This window comes from Misgurnus anguillicaudatus, chromosome 5, assembly GCF_027580225.2.
Source record: "Misgurnus anguillicaudatus chromosome 5, ASM2758022v2, whole genome shotgun sequence".
In the NCBI taxonomy this organism is placed as follows: domain Eukaryota; kingdom Metazoa; phylum Chordata; class Actinopteri; order Cypriniformes; family Cobitidae; genus Misgurnus; species Misgurnus anguillicaudatus.
The window spans coordinates 35111062-35135760 of NC_073341.2; the positions used below are offsets into that span (position 1 = coordinate 35111062).

Below are 24699 nucleotides of genomic sequence, written 5' to 3' on the forward strand. Positions count from 1 at the left end.
ACAAATACATCCTTTTAGTAGTGTTAGCATTATTTATTGGTACAGTCTAGTGCAGTGGTTCTCAAATTTTTCCGACCTGACCCCCCCCCCTCCCTGTGTACGGTGCATCCATTTATGGCCACCCAAAAAAAAAATTGTATGACATAAAACATTCCAAAAATTAAACTTTTAATTAGACAAAACATATTAAATTATACAATGTGGTGTTGTTGGTTTATTTTTCTGAGGTTCAATTTTCTTTAGGATAAATTAATGTATTTTAAAAAATGTCATTTAACTGGGGCCCCCCTGGCCCCATCTCAGGGTCACCCAGGGGGCCACGGGCCCCAGTTTGAGAATCATGGTCTAGACCAGTGGTTCTCAAACTTTTTTTGCGTGCAGCACCCCTTGTGTACGGTGCATTCCATCGCGGCCCCCCCCAAAGAAAATTTATGACCAAAAACTGTTCCAAAATTTAACATTTTAATTAAACAAAAATATTAAATTATACAAAGTAGTGCTGTTGGTTAGTAGCCTTATTTTTTTTTAGGTTTAATTACCCAAAATTCATGATAAATTAATGTTTTTAATAAAATGTCATAAAACTGGGGCCCACCTGGCACCATCTCGCTGCCCCCCTGGGGGCCCCAGACCCTAATTTTAGAACCACTGGTCTAGACAACAGGGTCTACATATCATGTCATGAGTCTGCTCTTTCCTCAGCTTAAACCTAAACTGGTTAGTAAAAATATATAATTATTTTTCTTAAAACTTTAACCTATTTGTCATTTACCTTATTTTTTTATTGCAATAATAACAAACATAAGATGCAACAACAAATAAACAGTCTTCCAAGTATTAAAAACAAAGTGTGGTTCAGTAATTTACATAATATATTAATATCATACATAAAAAATCATATAAAAGCACATGGAATTTAAAAGCAGATAACATTAACTTAAGATCCTAGGTTGTCTTTGACAAATTGGTTTAGGTATTTATTAAACACTATGTTTACTTTTCGTGATTTATATCAGTTACACAGGAAAACACATTATTATGCAGTATGTTTTACACTGGTAAGCGAATAATCAGATATTTTAGCTTTAACGAGAATACCTTGACCCACTAAATATAGCCAGGAAACACTGGGAACATTCAGTACTAGAACATCTTGGGAACTGTTGGTACATTCGCTTTAAAACGAAAACATGGGAGTGGGGGTGGTGGGAAACATTCAGAAAATGGAGCAGCTCCATCTAGAGCCCGGAGGTGTAAATTGAGCATTATGAAAAAGCAACACATACCATTTGTTCCCTTCATCATAGTTACATTTCTTCCCGTCGATGACGGGTATAAACATATACACTTTAATTTGACATTTCAATATTATATATATACAAATACATTTATATTTGTGAGGTAATGTTTGATGTAAACCAAATTTTGAACGCAGGCGTGATGTGCACCCCTAGCGACCAAATGCGAAACTGCATCGAGACGCAAGATGGATCCTTAACTTTTGAGTTTCTGTTTCTTTTTCGGTTCGCTCTCTTGTGTGCACCGCGCTCATCGAAGCCTCGCGGGTGGCGTCCGTTGAGCGGACAGCGCGCGCTGTCGAAAGAATTCAAATTCCTGTCAGAATTCGAATCCGTTAAAAAACGGTCTCTCAGACCGATTCGCCATCAGCCCTGCGCTTCCACAGCCCAACCTTTGCTGCCTTTATGTGAATTCTCTTCCTGGTTGCAACACAGTCACACGCAGTACATTAAGTCCCGAAAAACGCAGTCCATGCCGAGAGACCAAGTCGTCGAGTTAAAAAAAGACCGTGTAGTTTTAACCACGCATTTCTAGACTATTTTAAGTAAAAGGGTGGTTGTTTATATTCGTGTTAGATGAATGTCGTGAACCTACGTAGACCAGAAATATCTAATATATCAAAACACAAACCTGGGACCTATGCCTCGTCTTAATGGAGAATGCGACTACACAATCCAAAGAAGGTGACTTAAGTTTGTGAAAATGCTCGTTATGTGATGCCGTCAAAGGTTTAACGTTAGTATTTTATTATTATTAATCGTAGTTTTTGTAATTAATGTTGTGTTGTAGTATGTGTGTTAACGTGTACATCGAGTTAAAAAAAAAAACGTAAGTTGTACTCTTATTTTGTGTGGACACTTAACAAAACTGTGGTGGGTCATTTTTGGGTTCCAGTCATACGTGGGGTAAACGTTTTTACAATAAACGTTACCGGTGTATAATTTTACTAACTTACACTTTACTGGTTGACTGGATACTGGTACTCATGGATGTAGATTTGGTTTGAACTTTGTTAAGTTCAAATGTATTGTACATACGTTTTCATTGATCGTACAAAAATTGGGGGATTAAAATTTTTAGTTTTGATTATTCTGGTTTTTACCTCACCCCCACATAAACGACGCTCCTTCTGGTAACGTTGCTGATTTGGTTTGGTGATTGCTCTTAACTCGGCAGTTAACAGTTATGTAGTTTTTGATTAATATGATCCAGTATGAATCAATCCACTTGTAATATAAAACACCCTTAAACTAGACTTGTTTAGGCCCACCAGCGTTTTTTTTTTTTAGATGTGTCTTGTGTCTGATTTGTAATATTATTCAATATACTTTATTAATTCAATATAATATACAAACTGACGAGCAATTTTAGAAACTTAACAATTTTGCGCAGTGATCATTAACTATACCATAGTATGTAACATTTTAGCAGAACGATCGCGCAACTACACTAACTTTAATGGAAATCCTGTTTGTTTTGAGGAAAAGTTGTATAGCCAGTTTTGTTTAACTTAAATTTTACAATACCCACAGTGTACTGTACACAATGTGGTGTTCTTCACAAATCTTGTTTTTACTCACCACTGACATCACAAGCTATAGAATGTTCTTTCAATGACTTAAATATTTTGGTGACATCTTGAAGCTGTTCTTAAGTGAGGAAAGGATACCTAAAGGTTACCAACATTTGGTTTTCAGTTGTGTAAATTACTGCGTAGATAATCTGTGTTTTTAATAAAAATCCATTAGAAGGACTAACTTAAATCCATTTCTGATTGGCATCTAAAATCTGATGAGTTTTGTTGCTCAAATATATGTAACGTAGTCTGTAAAAACACAGCTAAAATATATGTTTTTTGTTATTTACTGTAAAGGACATTCTGTGAAAATATAAACTTGATGTCTTTAAAGGGATAGTTCTCCCAAAAATGAAAATAATGTCATTAATGATTCACCCTCATGTCGTTCCAAACTCATAAGACCGGAACACACAACACAGTTTAAGAAGTTTGGTATTTAGTGTATAAGCTTGTTGACCCTTCATTGAAAATCTACGTACAGTATACTGTCCATGTCCAGAAAGGTAATAAAAACATCATCAAAGTAGTCCATGTGACACCAGTGGGTCAGTTAGAATGTGTTGAAGCATGGAAAATACATTTTGGTCCAAAAATAACAAAAATTACGAGTTTATTCAGCATTGTCTTCTATCCCGCGTCTGTTGTGAAGCTCATTGAAGCAAATTTCTAAAAATTATTGTGTAATGACATTGAATCAAATGAATTTCCAGCTCAAAAGAAGATATGTTTTGAAAGAATGTAGAGAACTTCAGACCAATTATGTGTCCTGTTTTACCAGGTCTTCTAGAGCCTGTGCTTCCAGGCTCAGTAACCTTTGATGAGAATATTCTAGCTCCACTTCAAGACAACTATTTGTATAAAGAGTCAAAGGAGTGTTTCACGTACAACTCTGCTTATCTGATCAACAACGCTGCTTTACAAAAACGGGTGAGTTAACATCTAGTTCACATGTGTTAAACTCGGTTCCTGGAGTACCAGTGTCCTGCAGAGTTTAGCTCCAACCAGCTCTGACCGACATACCTCCCCTGGAAGTTTCTATATCTTCAAGGTATTGATAAGCTGGACCAGGTGTGTTTTATTAGGATTGGATCCACTCCTGATCTAGATGCTATCTATACTGATTTTGAGCTTCATATGGACATGTTTAATATTAAGATGTATGTTTTCTTCCAAAAGTATGCTGCCTTTCGTGCTGAGAAGAAGAAAAAGGGATATTCTGAGCATGAACTTGAGGAGTCTTTTGGCTTTCTGCTGTTTGATGATTTAAACAAGGTACAGCATTGCAACACTAGTGAAGCTTTTTTAAAGTTAAAGACCACCTTTTTACATTGCAAAAAACAACATTATTTTGTGAATTTGGTATAATAGAATGTGTTTGCGTGGTTTATGGTTCAAAAAACACATTATTTTTCAAATACTGAACATTATCGTTTGTCCTTTATCCCCTGGCACCCTGAAACGCATTGATTTTGTACAAAGCTCATCGTTCTGCAAAGGACCGTGTCCTCCGTTTGGCCAGCTAACTAGTACGTTGTGATTGGCCTGAATACCTCCTACGTCAGCGGGAAATGTGGCACTCCTTGTTAATATCGTCTTTACTACCTTATCAATACTAGCCGAATCTTATCCAGAACATGCAGATGACTTAGCTGATCGATCAACTTTACGTGGCTTGAGCAGAACGTAATGGATTGGTAAGGTAAGGATACTAAAACATAAAACCATGCCTGCATTTGGATCGTAGAAAGGACAAACAACAAGCGCTACTTTGCACTGCTCAAAACTCATGTTTGAATCATGGTTTAAAAAGTAGAGATGCAACGATAAATGCCGATATACACTAATAATACCTGACCGACAACTATTCTGAATCACACAGCCGACATTATGCACAGCTATTTCATGTACTACGGCTTTTGGTCAGTAAGTCCTTATCGAACTGAAATCACACTGTTAGCTTGATGCGTTTATAACATCCATTGGAAAAAGTAACACTCGTCAAACATAATCATATTATCATGAAAATATCTAAAAAGTTTTAAAGAACAGCAATATAAATATATTTTTAAGCCATTTCCTGGAGCTACGTGTGTAACTGTGCTTTCACACCGCCACCGGCGAGAGCGTCGAAGTAGCCGGAAGTCATTCATTTTCAATGAGATCCGGCGGCGAGCTCCATCGAGCAGCGGCACAGCGCGTTCTGTACGGTGTGAACGTCAAGGAGAGATGAAAACAGCTCAACTTTATGGTAATGAGCTATGACACGGTTCAGCGGCAACCAGTCGGAAGGCGGGAATGTTCGGCGGCAACCAATCGGAAGGCAGAAACCTCCGCTTGAGAGGATTCCAGAGAATCCATTCAAGCGTCAGAGCATCCGCTACACCTTTTCCATAGCGGCGTTAGTAGGGCAGCCACAGCTTTTATTGACGCTCTCGTCGCTGGCGGTGTGAAAGCACAGTAATGGTTTTTCTGAAGCCCATATTGAGTTTCTGCACAAGAGCGCCCTCTGGCTTTTGGATATAGTGGCATTTCACCGTAATTCATTGAGAAGCATAGCAACCATCATCGGCCGATTTATCGGTGCACCCCTATAAATAGGCTACTTACAGGCGGGAGGAATTATCATAATGACCGTCGTGTCCACATCAACAGGCCAAGGAAGTAAACTGTTGCCTACAATCCATGTGTTTGTTGTAGTCCAAGAGAAGAGATTTAAGTTGGAGATAATAACTCGCATCATCGTTTATTTTGGAATTTGTACCGTTTGTATATCGTTAACGTACTAACACACACTTACACACCAAAGGATGTGTAAAGTCGTGAATCGGAAAATAGGTGCTCTTTAAGTTTTAAAGTTCCATAAAACGAGGCAAAAGCACGCACCTCAATCTAAATTGGATGCTCTACAAAAAAAGAATGTAATAGTGTAACAATGCAAAGTTGGCAACACCAAAGCTCCAAAAGTATCAAAAATATATTGAGGTAACGTTTCAAGCACCCACGCAGGCTCGTCATCAGACACCTTGATGCCATGCACTAGTTTTTAAATAATATTTTTTATACTTTTGGAGCTTTGGTGTTGCTGACTTTGCATTGTCACACAATACTTACGTCGTGACTTAACAAGCGGATTAATGTGACTTGATTTTTCTTCCCAGGCAAGGAAAGTTGGGGAAACAGGTTTGTTGGTTGGACAAACAAAATGCACTACTCTTGGAGATTCCTCGAAAGGTAAAGAATGTTTATTATTAAATGTGGACATCATTACATTAAAACAACCTTGTGTTTAGATCAGTGTCCCAGATTGCACATTTGTTAATGACTGCAGTACAATCAGATTAAAAGGTATAAAAGGTGACGTGATATGAAATGTGTCACAGATTGACTTTGGACTAATCCAGTGTCTGTTTTAATATGCAGATAAGGCATAGCTCTTAGTTTCAGTTACTGTTGCAGCAATACAACTCTGTATTACTAGTGAGCAATATAGTTTCAAACCAGTTAAAGGAATAGTCTACTCATTTTCAATGGGAGCACTTTTGGGAGTACTTCGACTCGCCTGAAAAGTCCGCTCCCCTTCTCACTCTCATAATGGGAGAGGGAGGGTGTTACTGCGCCGAGTCGAAGTACTCCCAAAAGTGCTATTACGCCATAAAATGTAGCTCCTCTTTTAAATCCGCTTAGAAAAGCGCTACGTTTTATTTTGTACCACCAAACTTGCTCGTATAACTACTCGTCTTAAATAGGAAAAACGTTGATGTGTTTGGTCACTTCTAACTTTATCTCTAAATGGTACAATTGAATGAATGGGGCTAAGCTAAATGCTATCGAAGCGTTGCAGCGCGCTCCGGCGCTTGCGTGCACGCGCGCAGATGGTGGAGGGATGTGTCAACAATTCTTGGTTGGGGTGGTGACATATTTTAGTGTTGAAAATGAGTAGACTATTCCTTTAACTTAATACCTTCTAGAAATTGTATAACAAAAGATTGCTAAAATAATATCTTTTAAAATGATAACACACGTGCCCACTGCTTGGCTGTTTCCAAGTTGGAATTCTTTACCTACAAATGAAAAGTGAAAGTGTAAAATATGGTTGCTGTATAAGGTTGCATGTAGATTATGTCTCCATCTATAGAAAGAGAAAGTAAAGGTACAATACAGAGGTTTTACCACTACAGCGCATGTCAACCTATTTCCTGTGGTCTAAATTTAAAATATTGCATCATCGCATGTGGAGGAATGTTTTACAGAGAATGTAATATAATATATTCTTGCAAAGGACTTTCCCACCATCAGTCTGTGTTTATATAGAGGATAGCAAGATTGTGGATGCAGAACAAACCCCAACTCTCAAATTTTTATAACTTTATTTTTTATTGTATTATTTTGTACAGATGCTAAGGTTATATAATTGTAGTTGTTATATAATCCTAATTTTATCCTTTTCAGCTTTTATGAGGAAAAATCAGCAGACATTTTTATACAACTAATGCATGTCTTAACACATCATTGTTAGAGGTTCTCGAATTTCCTTTTTAGATTATTTTTAAAGTATGATGCAGCTGTTAACTTATGCTAGTTAATGTGGTTTTAACCACTTCTGCTTCCTTAGAGGGAAACTTGATATATAACTAGCTGCAGAGAAGGGTAAAGTTAATGTGAGATGGTAAATTGCAGTTGTATTTTTTATCTTTATATTAATAATCAACTGCTGGTTTAGACAAGGTTTCTATTGTAAAGTCTGAAAATGCATTTTAATATTGTACCTAATAACGGCAGGATTTGGCACTAGTTTTAGGCCCTAGATCCAATTTTGCGCAACATCTGGGCACACTATGTTTTATCAGTTTAACCTGGAACAAATTTTTACTAAGAAAATAGGTTCATACTGTAGGTACTTTTGAGAAATAGTGACGTGGATATTCCAAATGTTCAAAGGTTAGTTCAAAAATACTTTGTTGAGTTGTGTTTGATCAAAGTTTAAATATCTTCTGTGTCAAAGCTCAGTAAGTTCTTTTCTGCACTGTCTTATTTGGTCAGACCAAAAACAGATGTGTTTTTGTATTAACCCAGGGAATGAAATTTTACTGCTCAGATAAGCTTGAATGGACACAACCCATATAGCACACAAGATAAGATTACAATAAATCGAAAATAAATAAAAATAAACTCCTCACATATAGTCTTTGCACACCCACCGAATTATTTGTGTGTCGACAGCTGTCCACAAATGCTAAAAATCTTAGTAAGATAAAGTCTGTAATACTTAAAGAAGCTAAGAACGCTGTCATTCCTATTCGTATACCAGTTGGTTTGGCTATTGCATGAATTCCCAGAAGTATGTAAATTTTATTTCTGCTGTCTTTGCTAATGAATACACGAGAGAATGTCAGCACATGGATGCTGAACTGGTTTTTGGTACTGCGGAAGTACTGGTGTCATGTTCATATTGTTTTGTTGACCTTACTTTCATCACATTGTATTAGCAATCTGAAATATTAGCCAGAGTTCTCAGAGAACTTTTTCGGAGAACTTTTTTTAATCATAGGTGTGTTTTCTTAAAGAATGCAGTTAAACTAGTCTTTCCAGCTCTTAACAGTCCGTTTATACTGTGCTGAAAATGATAAACAAGTCTTAACCAATGCTAAGTACAGTTTCAGCAGACATGCGTTGTGTCTTTTCATACAGAAGAAAAGGTGGCAAAAACAGCTTTTGAAAACGTTTAGGTCAGTTGTTTTTGACTTTTTAAGGTGACACTTGTGAATAGGTAAGAATTGTATGATGTTTATTATTTTGTAACAATTACTATTTCTCTGGGTTATGTTGCCGCAGTGAGTGAAATTGTTTTCAAAACAGTTTCTTTTCCTTGTTGTAATGATTATCACGTGGGTTTTCTGATTTTTTTTTTCTTGAATTAGGTGTTTACATTTCAAAATACTCTGACTGCCTCGACCTAAAGCGCTGGTACAGTGGCAAGACTGGCTACATAATCCTTGTGAAGCTAACAAAGGTACAGGTTTGGTTATTTTTCAACCAATTGCAACTTTTATTCTTAAAAAGCATTTTTAATTTTTTAAAGGGACACTACACTTAAAAAAATTCTAGTTTTCCAGCTCCCCTGGAGTTGAGCATTTGGTTTTTGCAGTTTTGGAGTCCACTCAGCTGGTCTCTGGGTCTGGCGCTGCCATTTTTGGCATGGCTTGGCATAGTTCATTGGGTCTGATTAGACCATTGGCATCACAGGGACTATTTTCGGGCGCTGTGTAATATTATTACACAATGATATTACACAGTGCCCGAGAATAGTCCCCTGCTATTGAAAGTAACCAAGGGGACTATTTTCTGGCGCTGCGTAATATCACCACGCCTGCTGCAGCCATGTTACATCTGCAAAGTCCTTGATTATTACGCCAGAATGAGAGTATAGTTCCTAGCCATATCGGCCTAGAAAATCGCAACTTTTAATTTTCCGTCAGTCTTAGTACACGATGTAACTAGAGAAGAGTCAAGTTTTAAAAAAGGGGAAATATATCGAAACTCTTTGGTTATTTTTAGCGCGATGCTGGTGGTCTGGTCAGATTCGGTGGATTGTGCTAAGCTATGTTAAAAATGGTAGCGCCAGACCTAGAGATCAGCTGAATGGATTCCAAAACTGCAAAAATCAAATGTTTAACTCTGGGGGAGCTGGAAAATGAGCATATTTTCAAAAAAGTGGAGTATTCCTTTAATACTTCTGTTTTGGCATATGCACGTACTGAATTATTAACTTCACTGTGTAAAATCAGGGTAGAGTTAAAGAGGTTACTGACAACTATACCCAGAATTTCACCCCTCCGACACCCGGATTCGACTGCCATGTGTCAGAACATCTCAGTGCTGTAACTTCAACTACTAGTTTGTTCTTGGCTTACGAGCGGACACAGGTGTGATATCTCTTACACGCAATGGGGTTTCTTCCTTCCTCGAATCAAACTGCTGATCTAACACTTTTGGTTTGTATTGAAGTACTACATGTATGAACGTATTGCTGGCAGCAGTAACACAGAATCGTGTCCACGACTAGCTTGTCCATTGGCTATTGTAGCATTCTCATACGGGGCAACTGCTGCCACCTCAGGGTTGGAGGAACAGAGGTTTTTAATTGATTTTTTATTGCTAAACACATTTAGATATTATAGTATACATGTTATTAAGTAATGATTTTGAGTAAAAAATGTTTTTTCTTCTCTTTCTTTTCAAGTCAAGATAAAAAAGGTAAGAATTATGTATTATATTATGTGTTAATTAATTTAAATGAAACAATTATGAAATTGTTTGATTTTTTTTTATTTTGATATTATGTTACTGTTACATCTTTTGTATGATCTGCAGTGCATTTTACATGAGGGTATTTAACCACAAAGATGACCTTTTTATTTGGTTATTTCACTGTAGTGTTTCAGTACAAGCCATGGATCGGCCAGATGATGATTGAATCAGCTGTCTATGACGTTGGCCTTCAATCTGTCAGTGGAGCCTGGTTGCCAACTAAACTGTATGTGTCATGCACAAGAGTTGACTTGAATTCAATAACAAATGTGATTAAGCCTATAAGAATTAAAGACCTTTAGATGGTTTACCATTCCATGCAATGGCATAATATTTTAGCTGAATTTAAATCTACTTATAAGATGTAGGACCCAAATGCAAGCTTTATTTTTCAGCCCCAAGATGATTAAAATTAACCGTGCAATGGGTGTTTCGGAACTGAAAAGGACATTGCCCCGGGAAATTTTTGAAACTTGCATTGTTGGTGAAGGTGTGTGAAAATCATTTTTGCAATAAATATTGCTAATGGTGCTTTAATGTCTGCAAATGCTTACATCCTGTAATTTTCTTCTTTCCATAGTTTGCATAGATGGCAAATGTTACAATTTGTATGACGTTGTGTCCTCAAAGGCAAAAAATGACCTTGCTCAAATAATCAAGGAGCTCAAGGAAAAAGACATGGTAACTATGGGAAAGAGGGCAATATTTGTCAGCAACCTAGTTAAAAGTTCAATACCTACATTATCTTTTAATTGTGCATTTTTAATTCCCCAGGCTTTTGTTATACCACTAGATGATTCTGGATTCCTAATACTTTTACATTCTTCACACCTCTTCTCTTATGAAGGTAGGAAGCAAGCAAACTAAATGCTTTAATGAAACAAAACCTTAGCATATCCCATTGTTCTAGATGCACAATCTGGAAAGGCAGCTGCGCTTCAAGGCATGTTTATTTTCCCAGACTCCAGATCTGTACCAAAAGATACCAAGGAGAATAATTTAATTATGTTTTTTAGCAAATATATATTTTTGTTAGCAAGCTCTGTGTGTCTGATCAACATCTTTTCATATTTAGATACCAAGGTTGCACTATCAAAGCATACAGTGTCAGCAGATATAATCCAAGCCATCCCAGCCCTTAACTATGCAGAAACAGAGATGGAAAAATGTCCTCCAAACCAGCAGGGGGCCCCACATACTACATTAGAGAAACACCTGCAAAACTACGCCACTCTTATTCAGCCAGGATTGTTGGACGCTCCCACCCGGGAAGCAAGTCTGTTTCCAGATCAATATGATGTGCCTAGTGGTTTTACACTGATTGCCCCTAAATGGTCACAGGAGACTGGCACTCTATTGAAATCATATTTTGATGAGCCTTGTGGATTTACCGTTCCCGTAGTCAGAGCATTGGAGTTACTGGCTGCTGGTCGGCAGCAACGTGGCGATGAACAAGATGATGATATCTACTATATATCATCACCAGAGGAGGTGCCACAGGCTAGCAGGACTAATGTTGCTGTGAATGAAACGGAGCAAGAGGAGGCCATCAGTGATGGTCATAGTACCTCTGGCATGGCAGTTGAAAATCTAAAAGATAAGCACAAGCCTTTGTCTATAGAGAAATCTCAACCTGCTTTGCGGGAGGAGCTGGGGACACTGGGAACTGCAGTAGTTACAGTAGCTAACAAAGTGCCTGAGTATCCAATTTCTACTGTGTCACCTAAGTTGGGTGATGTGGCTACAGAAAACTGTGTAAGTGTTGACACTGATGCTAAGAAATCTCAGGAATGTAATGAAAAGGTTGTGGGTTTGTCCTCAAAAGAGACTCCTGTGCAAACTAGCAGTACACAATTAACCATATCGATGGAAGAAGGTGGCACTGCACTAAGCAAGGGATTGGGGGAAAGTATACATCCTGAGAAAATAATGTCTAAACCTGATAACAAAGAGGACTGGAGGTCTCTTCCAAAGCGTAGAGGTAGGAATCGCAAAATGCACTGGAAAGCCACAAAAGAGACCCCGGTGCAAACTAGCAGTACACAGTTAACCATTTCAAAGGAAGAAGGAGGTAGTGAAGCAAGCAAGGTACCGGGGGAAAGTATACATCCTGAGAAAGTAATCGCTAAACCTGATACCGAAGGTGATTGGAGGTCTCTTCCAAAGCGTAGAGGTAGGAATCGCAAAATGCACTGGAAAGTCTCAAAAGAGACTCCCGTGCAAACTAGCAGTACACAGTTAACCATTTCAAAGGAAGAAGGAGGTAGTGAAGCAAGCAAAGTACTGGGGGAGAGTATACTTCCTGAGAAAGCAATGTCTAATCCTGATAACAAAGTGGATTGGAGGTCTCTTCCAAAGCGTAAAGGTAGGAGTCGCAAAATGCACTGGAAAACCTTGCAAGCTATAAAAGAAGCCCAAAAAGAGCTTGTTTTACCTATCTCAGGTTTGCCTCTCATTTTACCAGGGAACACCACTGAAACCCAGATGGACCCTAAAAATGACAAAACCGAGTCAGACTCTCAGACTGCTAATCACAATAATCCAAATTCAAGTCGTAGGGGCAGGGGACACTGGCGAAAGGGTATACGTCGAAACATGACTGAAACCAGAAAAGAACATGCACCTTTAAAAGGCACAGAGGTCTCAACAAGTGCACCAGTTGAAACTATACATGACCAGGGTAAAACGCCTGACTCAGTGAGTACTGCAAAAAAAGACTGGCGGTCTTTGCCAAGGCGCAAAAGATTGTGGAATACTGATGCCAGTCTGAAGCGTCGTTTAAGATCAGGTGCACTGACGACCAGCAATAATGACTCGCTAAGTGATGAAAGTAGTATATATACCACAGAACGGACTTTGTCTAGGGTGTCTAGGAGGAAGATGGAGGGAGTTAGTTTGAAAGACCGATATGGTCTAAAGTCAGCATTTACAAAATGTGGCAGAGTCTTTGTCCCGCATGGTTCAGATGCTGCTAATGGAGACTCTTCAGACAAGGGGGAATTCGAAAGCACCAATGAGAAAATGTGTGTTGAGATGAACATTGACACAAAGTCAGAAATAATTTCTCCAGTGGAGAATAAATTCACAGAAATAGTGGAAAGTAGTGGAGAACTTTCTTCTAAAGAGCCAGCAGACATTCCCTCAAAAGACAATCCAAGAGTTCAGCTAGAAACAACTCAGGGTGAACATGACAAAACTAGCCCATCAGAAACTGACAAATGTCAGCAGTCCATGACATCTACATCAAATGAGGCAGAATGCCTCCAGAACACCAGCAAAGATGATTCCATTGCCAATCAAGCAGATGAACCCACAAGTCCTCCCAGAGGTCCTGATCAATCCATGTCCACTTTCCCTAAAGCAGACTCTCCTGAGAAAACCAAAAAGAAATCCAAACGTCCTGTTTACAGTGCAATATCTATAAGTAAATTGAAGACGGTGCTCATAAGGGGAATGCAGTCTATGTCTTCTTCCCCTGGTGGTGATAAAGTATCAGAGCCGAAGTCAAAAAAACTGAAGTGTGAAAGCATCATGGATGACATCAGTAATAAACAATTAAAAGATGAAGGGTACCAATCTGTAAGTGACGTGCCACAGCAAACCTCGTTATCAGATGGAGGCAAGCCAATGAAAACCCTTTCAAAGACTAAGGAATCTGTGTCATGGGGAAGCAAGCCCTCAAAAGAAAATGGTAAAAATTGTGATGATTATTTTCTTTAATTGCTTTAATTTATCTGTCTCTTAAATTAAATATCTTCATGTACAATTTGAAAGTGTACCAAAAGGTAAATTCCTTATAAGCATGTGGGTAAACTGCAATGTATTTGTGGCTGATGACATTTAGTGGGTAGATTTATATATTTTGAGAAAAATTATATGTAAGTGACCTCAGTCCTTGTATACATCATTCCCTGTTCTAAACATTAGTTTAAGCGTTAAAATATATCTGAATGGGTAGTATTAGCCATTATTGCTGGTGTGCTAAAATTTGACCCAGATGTGCCCTATCAGTAATCTGTCTTCTTTTTCTCTTTTTAAGGCTTGTCTCACTCTTTACTTCCTCTTTTTGCATGTCTTTATACTTCTGACCAGTTATGTGCTTTTGCTATTTTTCACTGTTGATGTTTTATATGTTATTGTTTTTGTCTTTTCCTTGCAGGGTCTCTTAATTTTCACACATCAGCTGCTTGCGAAATAGTAAAACAAGTCAACGAGCATATCCTACCTTCGCCTTTTGGGGATGGGGTGGGCAGAATTAGCTCCGATGGCAAGGGCAGTGCCGAGAAATTCCACATGGGTGCGACTCTGCCCTCAGATGCTCTAAGTATACTTGCCGATTTGGCCCTTGGTGCAAGTAACAAAACGATAACGGACTTAGGAGTTAAACCTGGCAAAGAGATGACTGCTGGAGTTAAAGGCAGTGGCTCTCCACAGTCTGTTCTTCATGCTCTTCTGCGGTGCCCATCCACCAAAATTAAATTACCCCCAAGATCTCCTTTCCCTGAGGGTCTTTTAGTGACCGGGGAATTCGTTTTGGAAATATCAAAAGAGCATTCTTACTCACAGCCCACCTCTCCGCTATCAGGTTTGTCTGGTACATTGCCCCAGAGTTGCTCTCGATTTGGATATGTACAATCTCCTCTGGCCTTGAAGTCTGGACTACATCTGAACTTGCCTGTAGATGCAAAATCATTGTGTCAGAACGATGGTGGCAAAACAGAATGGAAATCTCTAATTTCTCCAAATAAGACATTACCATCTAACGTCAAGACAAAAACACGGAAGTCAAGGAACTTTCAGAACAGACATGTAATTGAAAACAATGAATCGATTCAAGTTGTGAGGGTTTGGAGAGACGCGTATGAGTTTAAATACGACAGCAAGTTCACCAATGATGATTTAGACAAAGCTGTTATGCGGGCGCTTCATGGGTAAGTTCTGCATCTTATTTGTGCTTACTCTCATAAATGTTATATGTTTAAAAATGCATAATGTTTATGTTGAATTTTTGCTCTAAATATTCTTTGCATTAAGTGTGATGATTAAGCATTTAGTTACCATTGATTTTTTTCTAATTTAGTTTTTTTATTAGTACTAATTTCTAATTTTTTAGTAATGGATGTTGGCAGCACAATATGCAGCTTCACTTTACTTTCCACGTTCAAGATCCTGTTCATTTATACTGTGAGAGTGACCTACTTTAATGAGATTTAGTGTGAACTTCTATATAACTAAACTTTCTATCTATCATTTCGATATCAGGTATTCTTGGCCTTGTTTACCAACATGAACAAACATCACTGTCTAACATTGTGCCATGCATTTAAAAGTTAAATAAAACGTTTTCTTGCCAATTTTATAAAAAAAACTTACCCATATGGAAACACTTCTGCCTACTTACACTGTATCCTAAAACATTAGTGTGTTTTTGCCGACTTGATCACAAAGATCATTGTGAATATGCTGAAGCAGAGGTTTGCACCTTCATTAACAGTTTTTGAGGTTGGAGTCATAACGCATAGACTTTTAAAAATGCTATATATGTCCTTAAAAACATTTGTTAACCACACTTCCTTTTTCCCCATTTTGAAGCAAATGGAACTTCGACATTGAGGATACTTATGAGGAAGTACATCAAATTTTTCACATGTGGATTGGGCTTTTCTATAGTAGAACCACCTCTAGGTTATTTCACCTTGAAAATAGTCCAGCATTTCCAGGTGGGAAGGACATTAAAGATGTCAGTGTTACACAGGATGCAGATACCATTCAGACTGGTATGCCATCACTTAATGTCGAATTTAACCTAAAAGAGAACTTGCCCAAGACCTTGCATCCAAATTCAGAGATTCTGGATCTTTCTGTGAAAAACGGAGAGCCTGTGAATCTCCATTTGTACTCAAAACAAAGCAGAAGACATGTTGCAGTATCATATCCTGGAGTAGTATCTCATGAAAGAGCACCAAAGCATTCACCTTCAGGAAGAAGTCTGTCCTACAGTCCTAAAGTTAAAGAATTGATGGTAATGTCTTGTGACTTGTGAATACATTAATAGATAGCAGTACTTGTGTTTTTTTTTAATTATAATTTAAGTATATTTATGTGGGAAGTTGAGATTGGTTTTTTTTATATAGAAGGGTATAAAAAAAGATACAAAAAAAGTTGTCACTGGGGCGGTACCTTTTCAAAAACTTCATTTTTAACCCTAAAAGGTACATGGGTACAAAAGGTATCGTCCCAGTGATGATACTTTTTCTGGAGCCTTAAAGGGACACTCCACTTTTTTTGAAAAAAAAAGGATCATTTTCCAGCTCCCCTAGAGTTAAGCGTTTGATTTTTGCCGTTTTGGAATTTATTCAGCCGATCTCCGGGTCTGTCTGTGCCACTTTTGGCATGGCTTAGCATAGTCCATTGAATCTGATTGGACCATTAGCATCGCGCTCAAAAATAACCACAGAGTTTTGATATTTTTCCTTTTTAAACATTTGATTATTACCGGTTTGGAATTTATTCAGCCGATCTCCAGGTCTGTCTGTACCACTTTTAGCATAGCTTAGCACAATCCATTGAATCTGATTAGACTATTAGCGTCGCACTCAAAAATAACCAAAGAGTTTCGATATTTTTCCTATTTAAAACTTGACTCTTCTGAAGTTACATCGTGTACTTAAACCAATGGAAAATTCTAAGTTGCGATTTTCTAGGCCGATATGGCTAGGAACTATAATCTCATTCTGACATAATGATCAGGGACTTTGCTGATGTGCCGTGGCTGCGGCGGGCGCAATGATATTATGCAGTGACCGAAAATAGTCCCCTGCTATTGAAAGTAACCAAGAGGACTACTTTTGGACCTGTGGTATCATTGTGCCTGCTGCGGCCATGGTGCGGCGGCAAAGTCCTTGATTATTTTTTGAGTGTGGCACTAATGGTCTAATCAGATTCAATGGATTATGCTAAGCTATGCTAAAAGTTGTACAGACGGACCCGGAGATCGGCTGAATGGATTCCGGGGCTGTGGAAGTCCGATGTTTCACTCTGGGGGAGCTGGAAAATTAGCATATTTTCAAAAAAAGTGGAGTGTCCCTTCAAAGTTAATTATTTTACTTTTTGAGTGGCATATCTACAGGGCAAGTTATGTCAACATTTTGATTTCTCTATTACAGAATCATAGATCTGCTGTGGACATACCAGTTGAAAATGTGGTGTCTGACAGTGAAGATGATGATGAAAATGACATCATCACTGATTGCTCATACACCCAGATCTTGGAAGGAAACAGTGCATACGGTCAGTTGTGTGAGCAAGCATCAAATATGCACATAAGTATTCGACCATACCTGCAAGTGGCAAAGGTCATTAATGTTTCCAAAAATGTTGCACCCACCAGAGCAACTTCTCTGGTTCGCAAAGACACTGGTGTTTTCCATCAAGTAATTTCTCCCATAAAACCTTCAGCATTCTCCAGATCTCATAGTTTGGTTTTGGGTACAAATATTTTTGAACAGAGTTGTAAAGATAAAGCCCGGAGTGAAGCGACAATTGTACAGCAAAAAAAGGACAATGTGTCTGAGAATGCAACTTTCCAGGCGCATAAAAGCCAGGATGGTTGCCCAGGGTCTGTAGATAATGAAAATGTTGACAAGGCCTTAAAATTTACAGATGCTGGTGGATCGCCTGTTTCGGGAAAGAAGGAAGGTATAGCTGAAACGAAAGACATTATAGAGGTCCCAGATGAAGACAGTCGGGATGAAGTTCTGACAGTTGTGGAAGATGGAAGCCTTGAGGAAAAAACAACATCCAAAAGTCCTAGTAGAGATCAGTCCAGTGTTGCAGGGATTAAACCTTCGCTAGATCTAAACAATCACACAATTGAGTGTGATGCTCATGTTGGTGGGCTGAAAGATAAGGTATCACCTGAGAACAGTGTTAAAGAGCAAAAAGAGACTAATAATGAACTTGAACCTTTGGTTGAGCATGAATATCACACAAATGTGGCCGATTCATCATCCCTGTTTGTTGATGGGAACAACACTAAAGAGCCTGTGGAGGAGAAAGATAAAGGCTCTACACTAGGAGAAACAATGCAAGAAGATCAGAGTAAATCAGAAGAAAGGACTAACCTGCATGGCAGTGACTCTGAATGCAAAATGCCCAAAGCAGAAGATAAGTCAGTTATGGATGTAAATGATGATCCAAACAGTGTTGATATGGAATTCAGTGAGGAGGATTCGGATGACAATGCTGTGATAGATGTTTATGCATTGAATATCCCCAGTGTCAAAACATTGGATTCTGAGCCCTTAAATTGTGTTTCCATCAATGAGGACCATGATGACAAGATGGAAGCAAATGATACACGAAATGAGAAGCCAGTGGTACTTCATGAGGGTGAAAAGCTTGGAGATAATGTCTGTGATGAAACTGATAGCATTTCAAGTTCAGGTGATGTGACTGTGATTGAGCCAATGTCTGGTAAAGAGACCACCCTAACTTCTGATAATGATTCTTTTGCAGAAATGCAAACTGGAAGTGACAATGTGACCCTTGAGCAAAAGATTGTGGCACAGGAAGCAGCCCTTGGCATGTGTGAGAATGAGACAAAACCAACACATATCACTGAATCTAGCAATTTAGAAATGAGTCACTCAGATAAAGATAAGGAAAGATGCCAGCAGGATACAACTATTGATGATATAGTTGCAGTTAATGAAAATGTTCATGAGAAAGATACACAAAGTCAGACATCATACTCTTGTGAAGACAATACCCAAGTAATAGATGCACACCAGAAATCCCAGTCTCCCAAAATTTGTACATCATCTCTCAATAGCACCACTAAGAACTCTGATGAAAAGTTAGCAACTCAAGCTTTGAACCAAGCCTCAGAAGGTGAAATCAACAGTACGTGTTCAACACCAACTCGGGATGAGGTTTCATATGATTCAGAAACAAGTGAATGTTCCAAAAAAGTCTTGGATTTCAGAGAACGTTTAAATAGAGTTCTGCGTCATACAGACAACACTGATCACAATATCACCGAGCTGTCACCTAAAACTTCCTTGAGTCCTCGTTCCCATGTGCCATTCTCCAACTTAACAGAACATGGTGATGAAACCCACTCTGAAGAGCCAGAGTTGATACAGAGCAAATACACTGACACAATGGATTTTACAGTTAAAGATAAGTCAACCTGTTCACCCAATGAGAACCCAGAGATCCAGTTTGAGCTTAAACTCTGTCCCACCTCCCAACAAAATGATGAACAGGTAAACATCACAGAGAGCGTATCTCAAAAAGACTCTGAACGGTCATACAGAGACTATAATGTAGACGAGATGCATGGATATTATCACAAATCTCCATCTGATGAACATTCAGCATGGCCTGATTGTAAAACGAATGAACCTGATAGTCAGCAATTTGATGACGATTATCATTTTGATGAAGATTATTATGATACCAGTTATCAAGTGTACAATACATCTGAGGATGTAGATGGTTCCTATGAACCAGAAATGGAAGAGATAGGTGACTTGTGTTGGGAAAAGAAGAATTATCAATCAGAATCTCCATCTACTTTGGATGTTGCCAACAGAAGAGGTGATAGTTTCAAATATCAGACCAAGGTCACCTATACTCCCCATTATGCAACAAGCATAGACAATATGGAGTTTGAACAAACTTCAGCAAAGAGACGTAGAAAGGAAAAATTCACAGATGTCTTCTATCAGAATGCTGAGTGGGATAAGGAAGATTCTTTGAGTTGTACTGTGGACTACAGCACTGGAAAAACATCTTACTTTGAAACGTATCAACCAAAGCCAACTAGGACAGTCACCGTTAATTCTCTTTCACAAGGTAGAAGACACAAGCAGCAATTTGACTGGCGCAAGTATTTCAGAAGGGAGGCGGTTTCCAGGCAGTTATATGATAGTGATAATGAGAGGAACACCAGATTCGACATCCCACCGTCATCCATTGTCAGCATCCTTGATAAGAAAGGAAGCAGAGTTATATTTGAGAACTCTCCCACTACGAAACCATGTGTAGATACAAATAAAATACCTACAAGATCTCAAGACTCTTCCCACCACTGGCAAGATCAACAAAGCGAGGCTGATGTGACTCAATCTTTAGTCGATCTTGAATACCTCATCTTCTCAGAAAAACTAAATAGTATTCTCAAAGAAAGTAGAAGTTCTTTTCATTTCTCATCGCGCACTGTGTCAAATACTGAACGTGCTAGTTTTCCAGTGACTGTTCGGTTTTCGGATCCCAATGAACAAGAGAGCTCCATTGAACTTAGCAGAGTACGACCATCATTTCCACAGTTCAAAATTAAAGTGGACTTGTCAGATAGGAAGGAGAAAAGGGCACGTGCCAGAAAGCGAAGACATGGCTGTGAATCTGGCAGTGAGGCTTCATGCTCCACGATCTCTGAAACAACAGAACGATCTGCTGCTTCACACAGGTCCAGCATAAGGAAGAATATTTCTCCACAAACTGAGGCCGTCAAACGAAAATGGGAGCAAGATAGTGACAGCCAACAGTCGGGATTCTGTGTCAAACAAGATGTGTTTGAAGATCTAAATTTTATTGTTAAGCAAGAATGCAGCAATAAGTATAGGTTCTATATCCTTGTCACGTCAGCAGATGCCTTCTTTGAAGACACCAGGGTAAGAAAAATTATTGTGTGTGTTTACAATCTTATGAAGTATATCAAAACAACAAATAAATCTGTTCTTGTTATTTTATGATTGGTAGAATCTGTTGATGAAAAATGGCCACATACCTGTCGAGCCACATGAGTTTGACCTCGGTGACAATAATCAGTCCCCTCTTCTCATTATATTGAGGAATGAGGATATTGCTGAACACATCAGTGAGGTAAGTGCATGACGGACGACTTTTTACTTGTCCCTTGGGTTTATAAATGAAGAGTTTGGTTCCAAAACGCGGTAAGTGCCATTTAAAAAAAATTAGTTACTGCCAAAATCAGTATTGGATCAAGTCAGTATTAAAAAGTAAATTCTTAATTTTCACAAAATCCGATATCCGCCATGTTATTTTGTCATCTTTTCTCTCTTTTTTTCAAACCGCGAGCAGTCCTCCTTTTCTGCAGAATGCAATAAATCCACTTAACAAATTGATTAATGTCATTAATGTTTATTTTTTTAAACGGTGTATACCACTAGTTAACTAAATGATTGCACATTTATATATTGATTCAATAGATTTGTCAATTTGTCATGGATTTATTGCATTTTGCAGAAAAAATAATCAGTTTTTATAATAAATCTTAAAAATCAAATTATGGATTTGAATTTTTAATGGTATTATAACCTAAAGATGCTATGTGAAAGTTTGTAACAGAAAATAGTGGTTTTCATCTTGTCACTTTCTTAATAAAGAAAACACATTTTTACCGAAATTAGTCAAAATTGATTATTTGTGTTTTCGAATCAAACTCTCCAAATGAATTCAGATGTTTCTTTCAAACATCTGATTGCCCTTATCATTTTCTTAAAACGTTTTCATTCAACCAGGTGCCCTATTTGCTGGAATTGAAAAAGTCGTCTAATGTCCTGTTTGCTGGCATTGATCGACCCGATGACGTGGTGAATTTTACCCATCAAGAGCTTTTCGCTAATGGCGGTTTTATAGTGTGTGATGAACTGGCTTTCGACACACTTACTCTAGGTACTGTATGTAGTGCTTAAAATGATATGTGATCCTGGACCACAAAACCAGTCAATTTATTGAAATTGAAATTTATACATCATCTGAAAGCTGAATAAATTGATGTATAGTTTGTCAGGATAGGACAATATTTGGTCGAGATACAACTATTTGAAAATCTGGAATCTAAGGGTGCAAAAAATAATGATGTTTAGAAATTGCCTTTAAAGTTGTCCAAATGAAGTCAACACATATTAGTAGTTATAAATAGATTTATATATTTACTGTAAGAAATGTACAAAATATATTCATGGAACATGATCTTTACTTAAAATCCTAATGATTTTTGCATAATAAATTAATAATTTTGACGCATACAATGTTTTGTTGTCTATTGGTTCAAATATACCCGTGCTACTTATGACTGCTTTTGTAGTCAAGGGTCGTGATGTCACATATGTTGTTTTCCAGTGCATTAAACTGTAGATTATGAAAGTTTCATTGCATATTTTTTGTTAAATTTACATGAAGACAACATGAAGAAAGTTGTGGGGATCCTGGATGAATTGGAAAAAAAGGGAAAATGGAAATGGTTTCTCCACTACAAAGACAGCCGCAAGCTTCGGGAAAGCGCAAGGTAAGATCGCAGCTAAAAATATTTGCTGCTTTGCTGCCTACTCGGTCACTGAATTGGTAGTTTACCCAAAACAATACTTCTGTCATCATTTACACACCTTTATGACTTTACAAACATGTTGAATTTTGTCTGTGGTACACAAGGGGACATTTATAGGCCTGTTACCATGAAGAAATTCACACAGGTGTGGAAAAAGTGTAAGTGATGACAAAAAACGTCACTTCAGCTGCATCTACAAGTGACCCGCAAAACAAAGTTTTGTTCGTGGCCGGGAAAGTGTACTCATAGCAAAGGTGTTTTGGTAAAAATGTAAAAAATGCACTTTGTGTTGAGTGCATCTTCACCGATCATTGCATCATGCACTTAGACCTCAATACTGAAAACACAAACCTCAATCGTTGCACCAATCCTAAAACAGCATGCATTAATAAGTCATTCTAAATACAACAGATAACTAGAGAAACATCAACAGTGTGAATAAATAAAGCCAGCAAAGACTAAAACAGTAATATTAAAAAAATATATATATATTTATATATGAAGAGTTTCTTTGCAAAACGAGATAAATCAATTTTTTAACATTTTTGTCAAAACATGTTTATTATTATGTTATCATGTTATTATTTTGTTTTATGGTGCTACTTAGCTGTATTGTTAAGTTGTGAAGGTTTAAATCAAAACAAACCAACTGCAGTTGTATTGAAATTAATAGGAATGCATAACCAAAAAACGAGATTTCTGAACAATTATAAAAACGGTGGTTATCTCGTTTTGCAACGAAACTCTTCATATATAAATTCCTCAATGCATACTGGGAACTTTCAAAACTCTTGTTTAATATAAAATTGTTTGTCACTCAAAAAAAAAAAGGTAAAAAACATGTTCACACTAATCTTATTCAGTCTATATTCAATAATAAATCTACTTCTACTAAATATTTGTTACTTTATTTTATTTGTTGGGTGAACATTTTGAAGTAAAACATGTTTACGTTGTAGAAAAGTCACACACAATTTATTTCACTACATTAAAGATTGCAACTTCTCTATCAGGTTTAAATATTATTATTTTTTATTTACTTTTGGTTTACATTTATTTCAACAAACAACACAAACTTAAGGGAAAAAGTATGTGGTTACGCTATAAAGATGATGAAAATAAGGGAGCACAACCATCTGTTGTCACATGATGTAGAAACTTGACACCTTTAGCTTCACCCCCAGAAAAAAATATATCTAAACCAACTAACTTTACCTACTTGTACAAGAGTATTAATACCTAAGGAAGACTAAAAACAGATGCCAATAAAGTCAAATACACTTTCCCCTGCATGAGTCATATAATCTTGCATGTAATCTCTTTGGCAGGTCGAGTCGTGAGGCAAGTAAGAAGCAGAGCTTCATAGATTGGTGCCAGGAGGCTGGCATAGTCGAAATCTTGCCCTATCATGACTGTGATGTCATATCGAGGGGTCGACCAGACTACCTCTACTGTTTGACTCGTCTCCAGATGCAAAACTCTTCGGTTCGGTTTCCTGTGTTTATTACAGGTGAGAGTTTTGGTTTTTAACATGGTCCACATGCTTAACAGGTAAAAGATAGAAGTTTAGTCGAGCTGAAATCTACTTCCCCAAATGGAATGGATTTTGACCTGTAGTTTGTACTATATTGATACGGTACAGATTATCATTATCCTTTAAAATGTTTATGTTAATAAAAGCAGTAAGCAACAATACCACATACAAAACATCTTAAATGTAATATTTTGTACTTTTATTTTTCAGACACGCCAACTGATGTTTTTGAAAGAAATGGGATTTTAACCATGAACATTTTTACATTCTCACGGATTCTTTCAAAAGACTCTTGTTCTGTATCATAAAGTTGTAGTTATTTCATGCATCTTCAGTTTAGTGACGTTTTTAACCAAATATACACTTTTGTTAATAGTAATAATTTATTGTTCATCACAAGTATTCTTGTTAATCTGTTATGTATTGCATAGAAACAGTTTGTAAATGAGAGGCATATGGAATAGCACAAACGTTTGTCATGAAAATGTTTTAAATATTTTAACTTGACTTCATGTTTTTATAGATAACATTGACTGAAACTCTAATAAACGGGTTGATTTAGTATTCTTGTCTTTTGCCGGAATTTAAATATAAGATTCGAACTGCTGTAAGCTTAGGAAA

General features: G+C 37.6%; 1 protein-coding gene across 2 annotated transcripts; it reads left to right on the top strand.

Annotated features, from left to right (window-relative positions):
• Window positions 1-1518: 1518 nt before the first annotated feature.
• tasor2 (transcription activation suppressor family member 2) lies at window positions 1519-24640 on the top strand. 2 transcript variants are annotated; one of them, XM_073868090.1, is made up of 23 exons: window positions 1519-1982; window positions 3657-3805; window positions 4055-4150; window positions 6037-6109; window positions 8797-8888; window positions 9664-9801; window positions 9884-10011; window positions 10119-10132; window positions 10313-10412; window positions 10582-10676; window positions 10767-10867; window positions 10961-11033; window positions 11097-11166; window positions 11260-13877; window positions 14346-15117; window positions 15779-16208; window positions 17353-17476; window positions 17849-20865; window positions 20954-21076; window positions 21736-21889; window positions 22400-22505; window positions 23873-24054; window positions 24289-24640. In XM_073868090.1, the coding sequence occupies exons 1-23, from the start codon at window positions 1952-1954 to the stop codon at window positions 24384-24386; spliced, it is 8784 nt and encodes a 2927-aa protein (XP_073724191.1). In that variant the 5' UTR covers window positions 1519-1951; the 3' UTR covers window positions 24387-24640. The 2 variants fall into 2 exon arrangements, with proteins under 2 accessions (XP_073724191.1, XP_073724190.1); XM_073868089.1 differs by having other exon boundaries at window positions 17353-20865.
• Window positions 24641-24699: the final 59 nt, after the last annotated feature.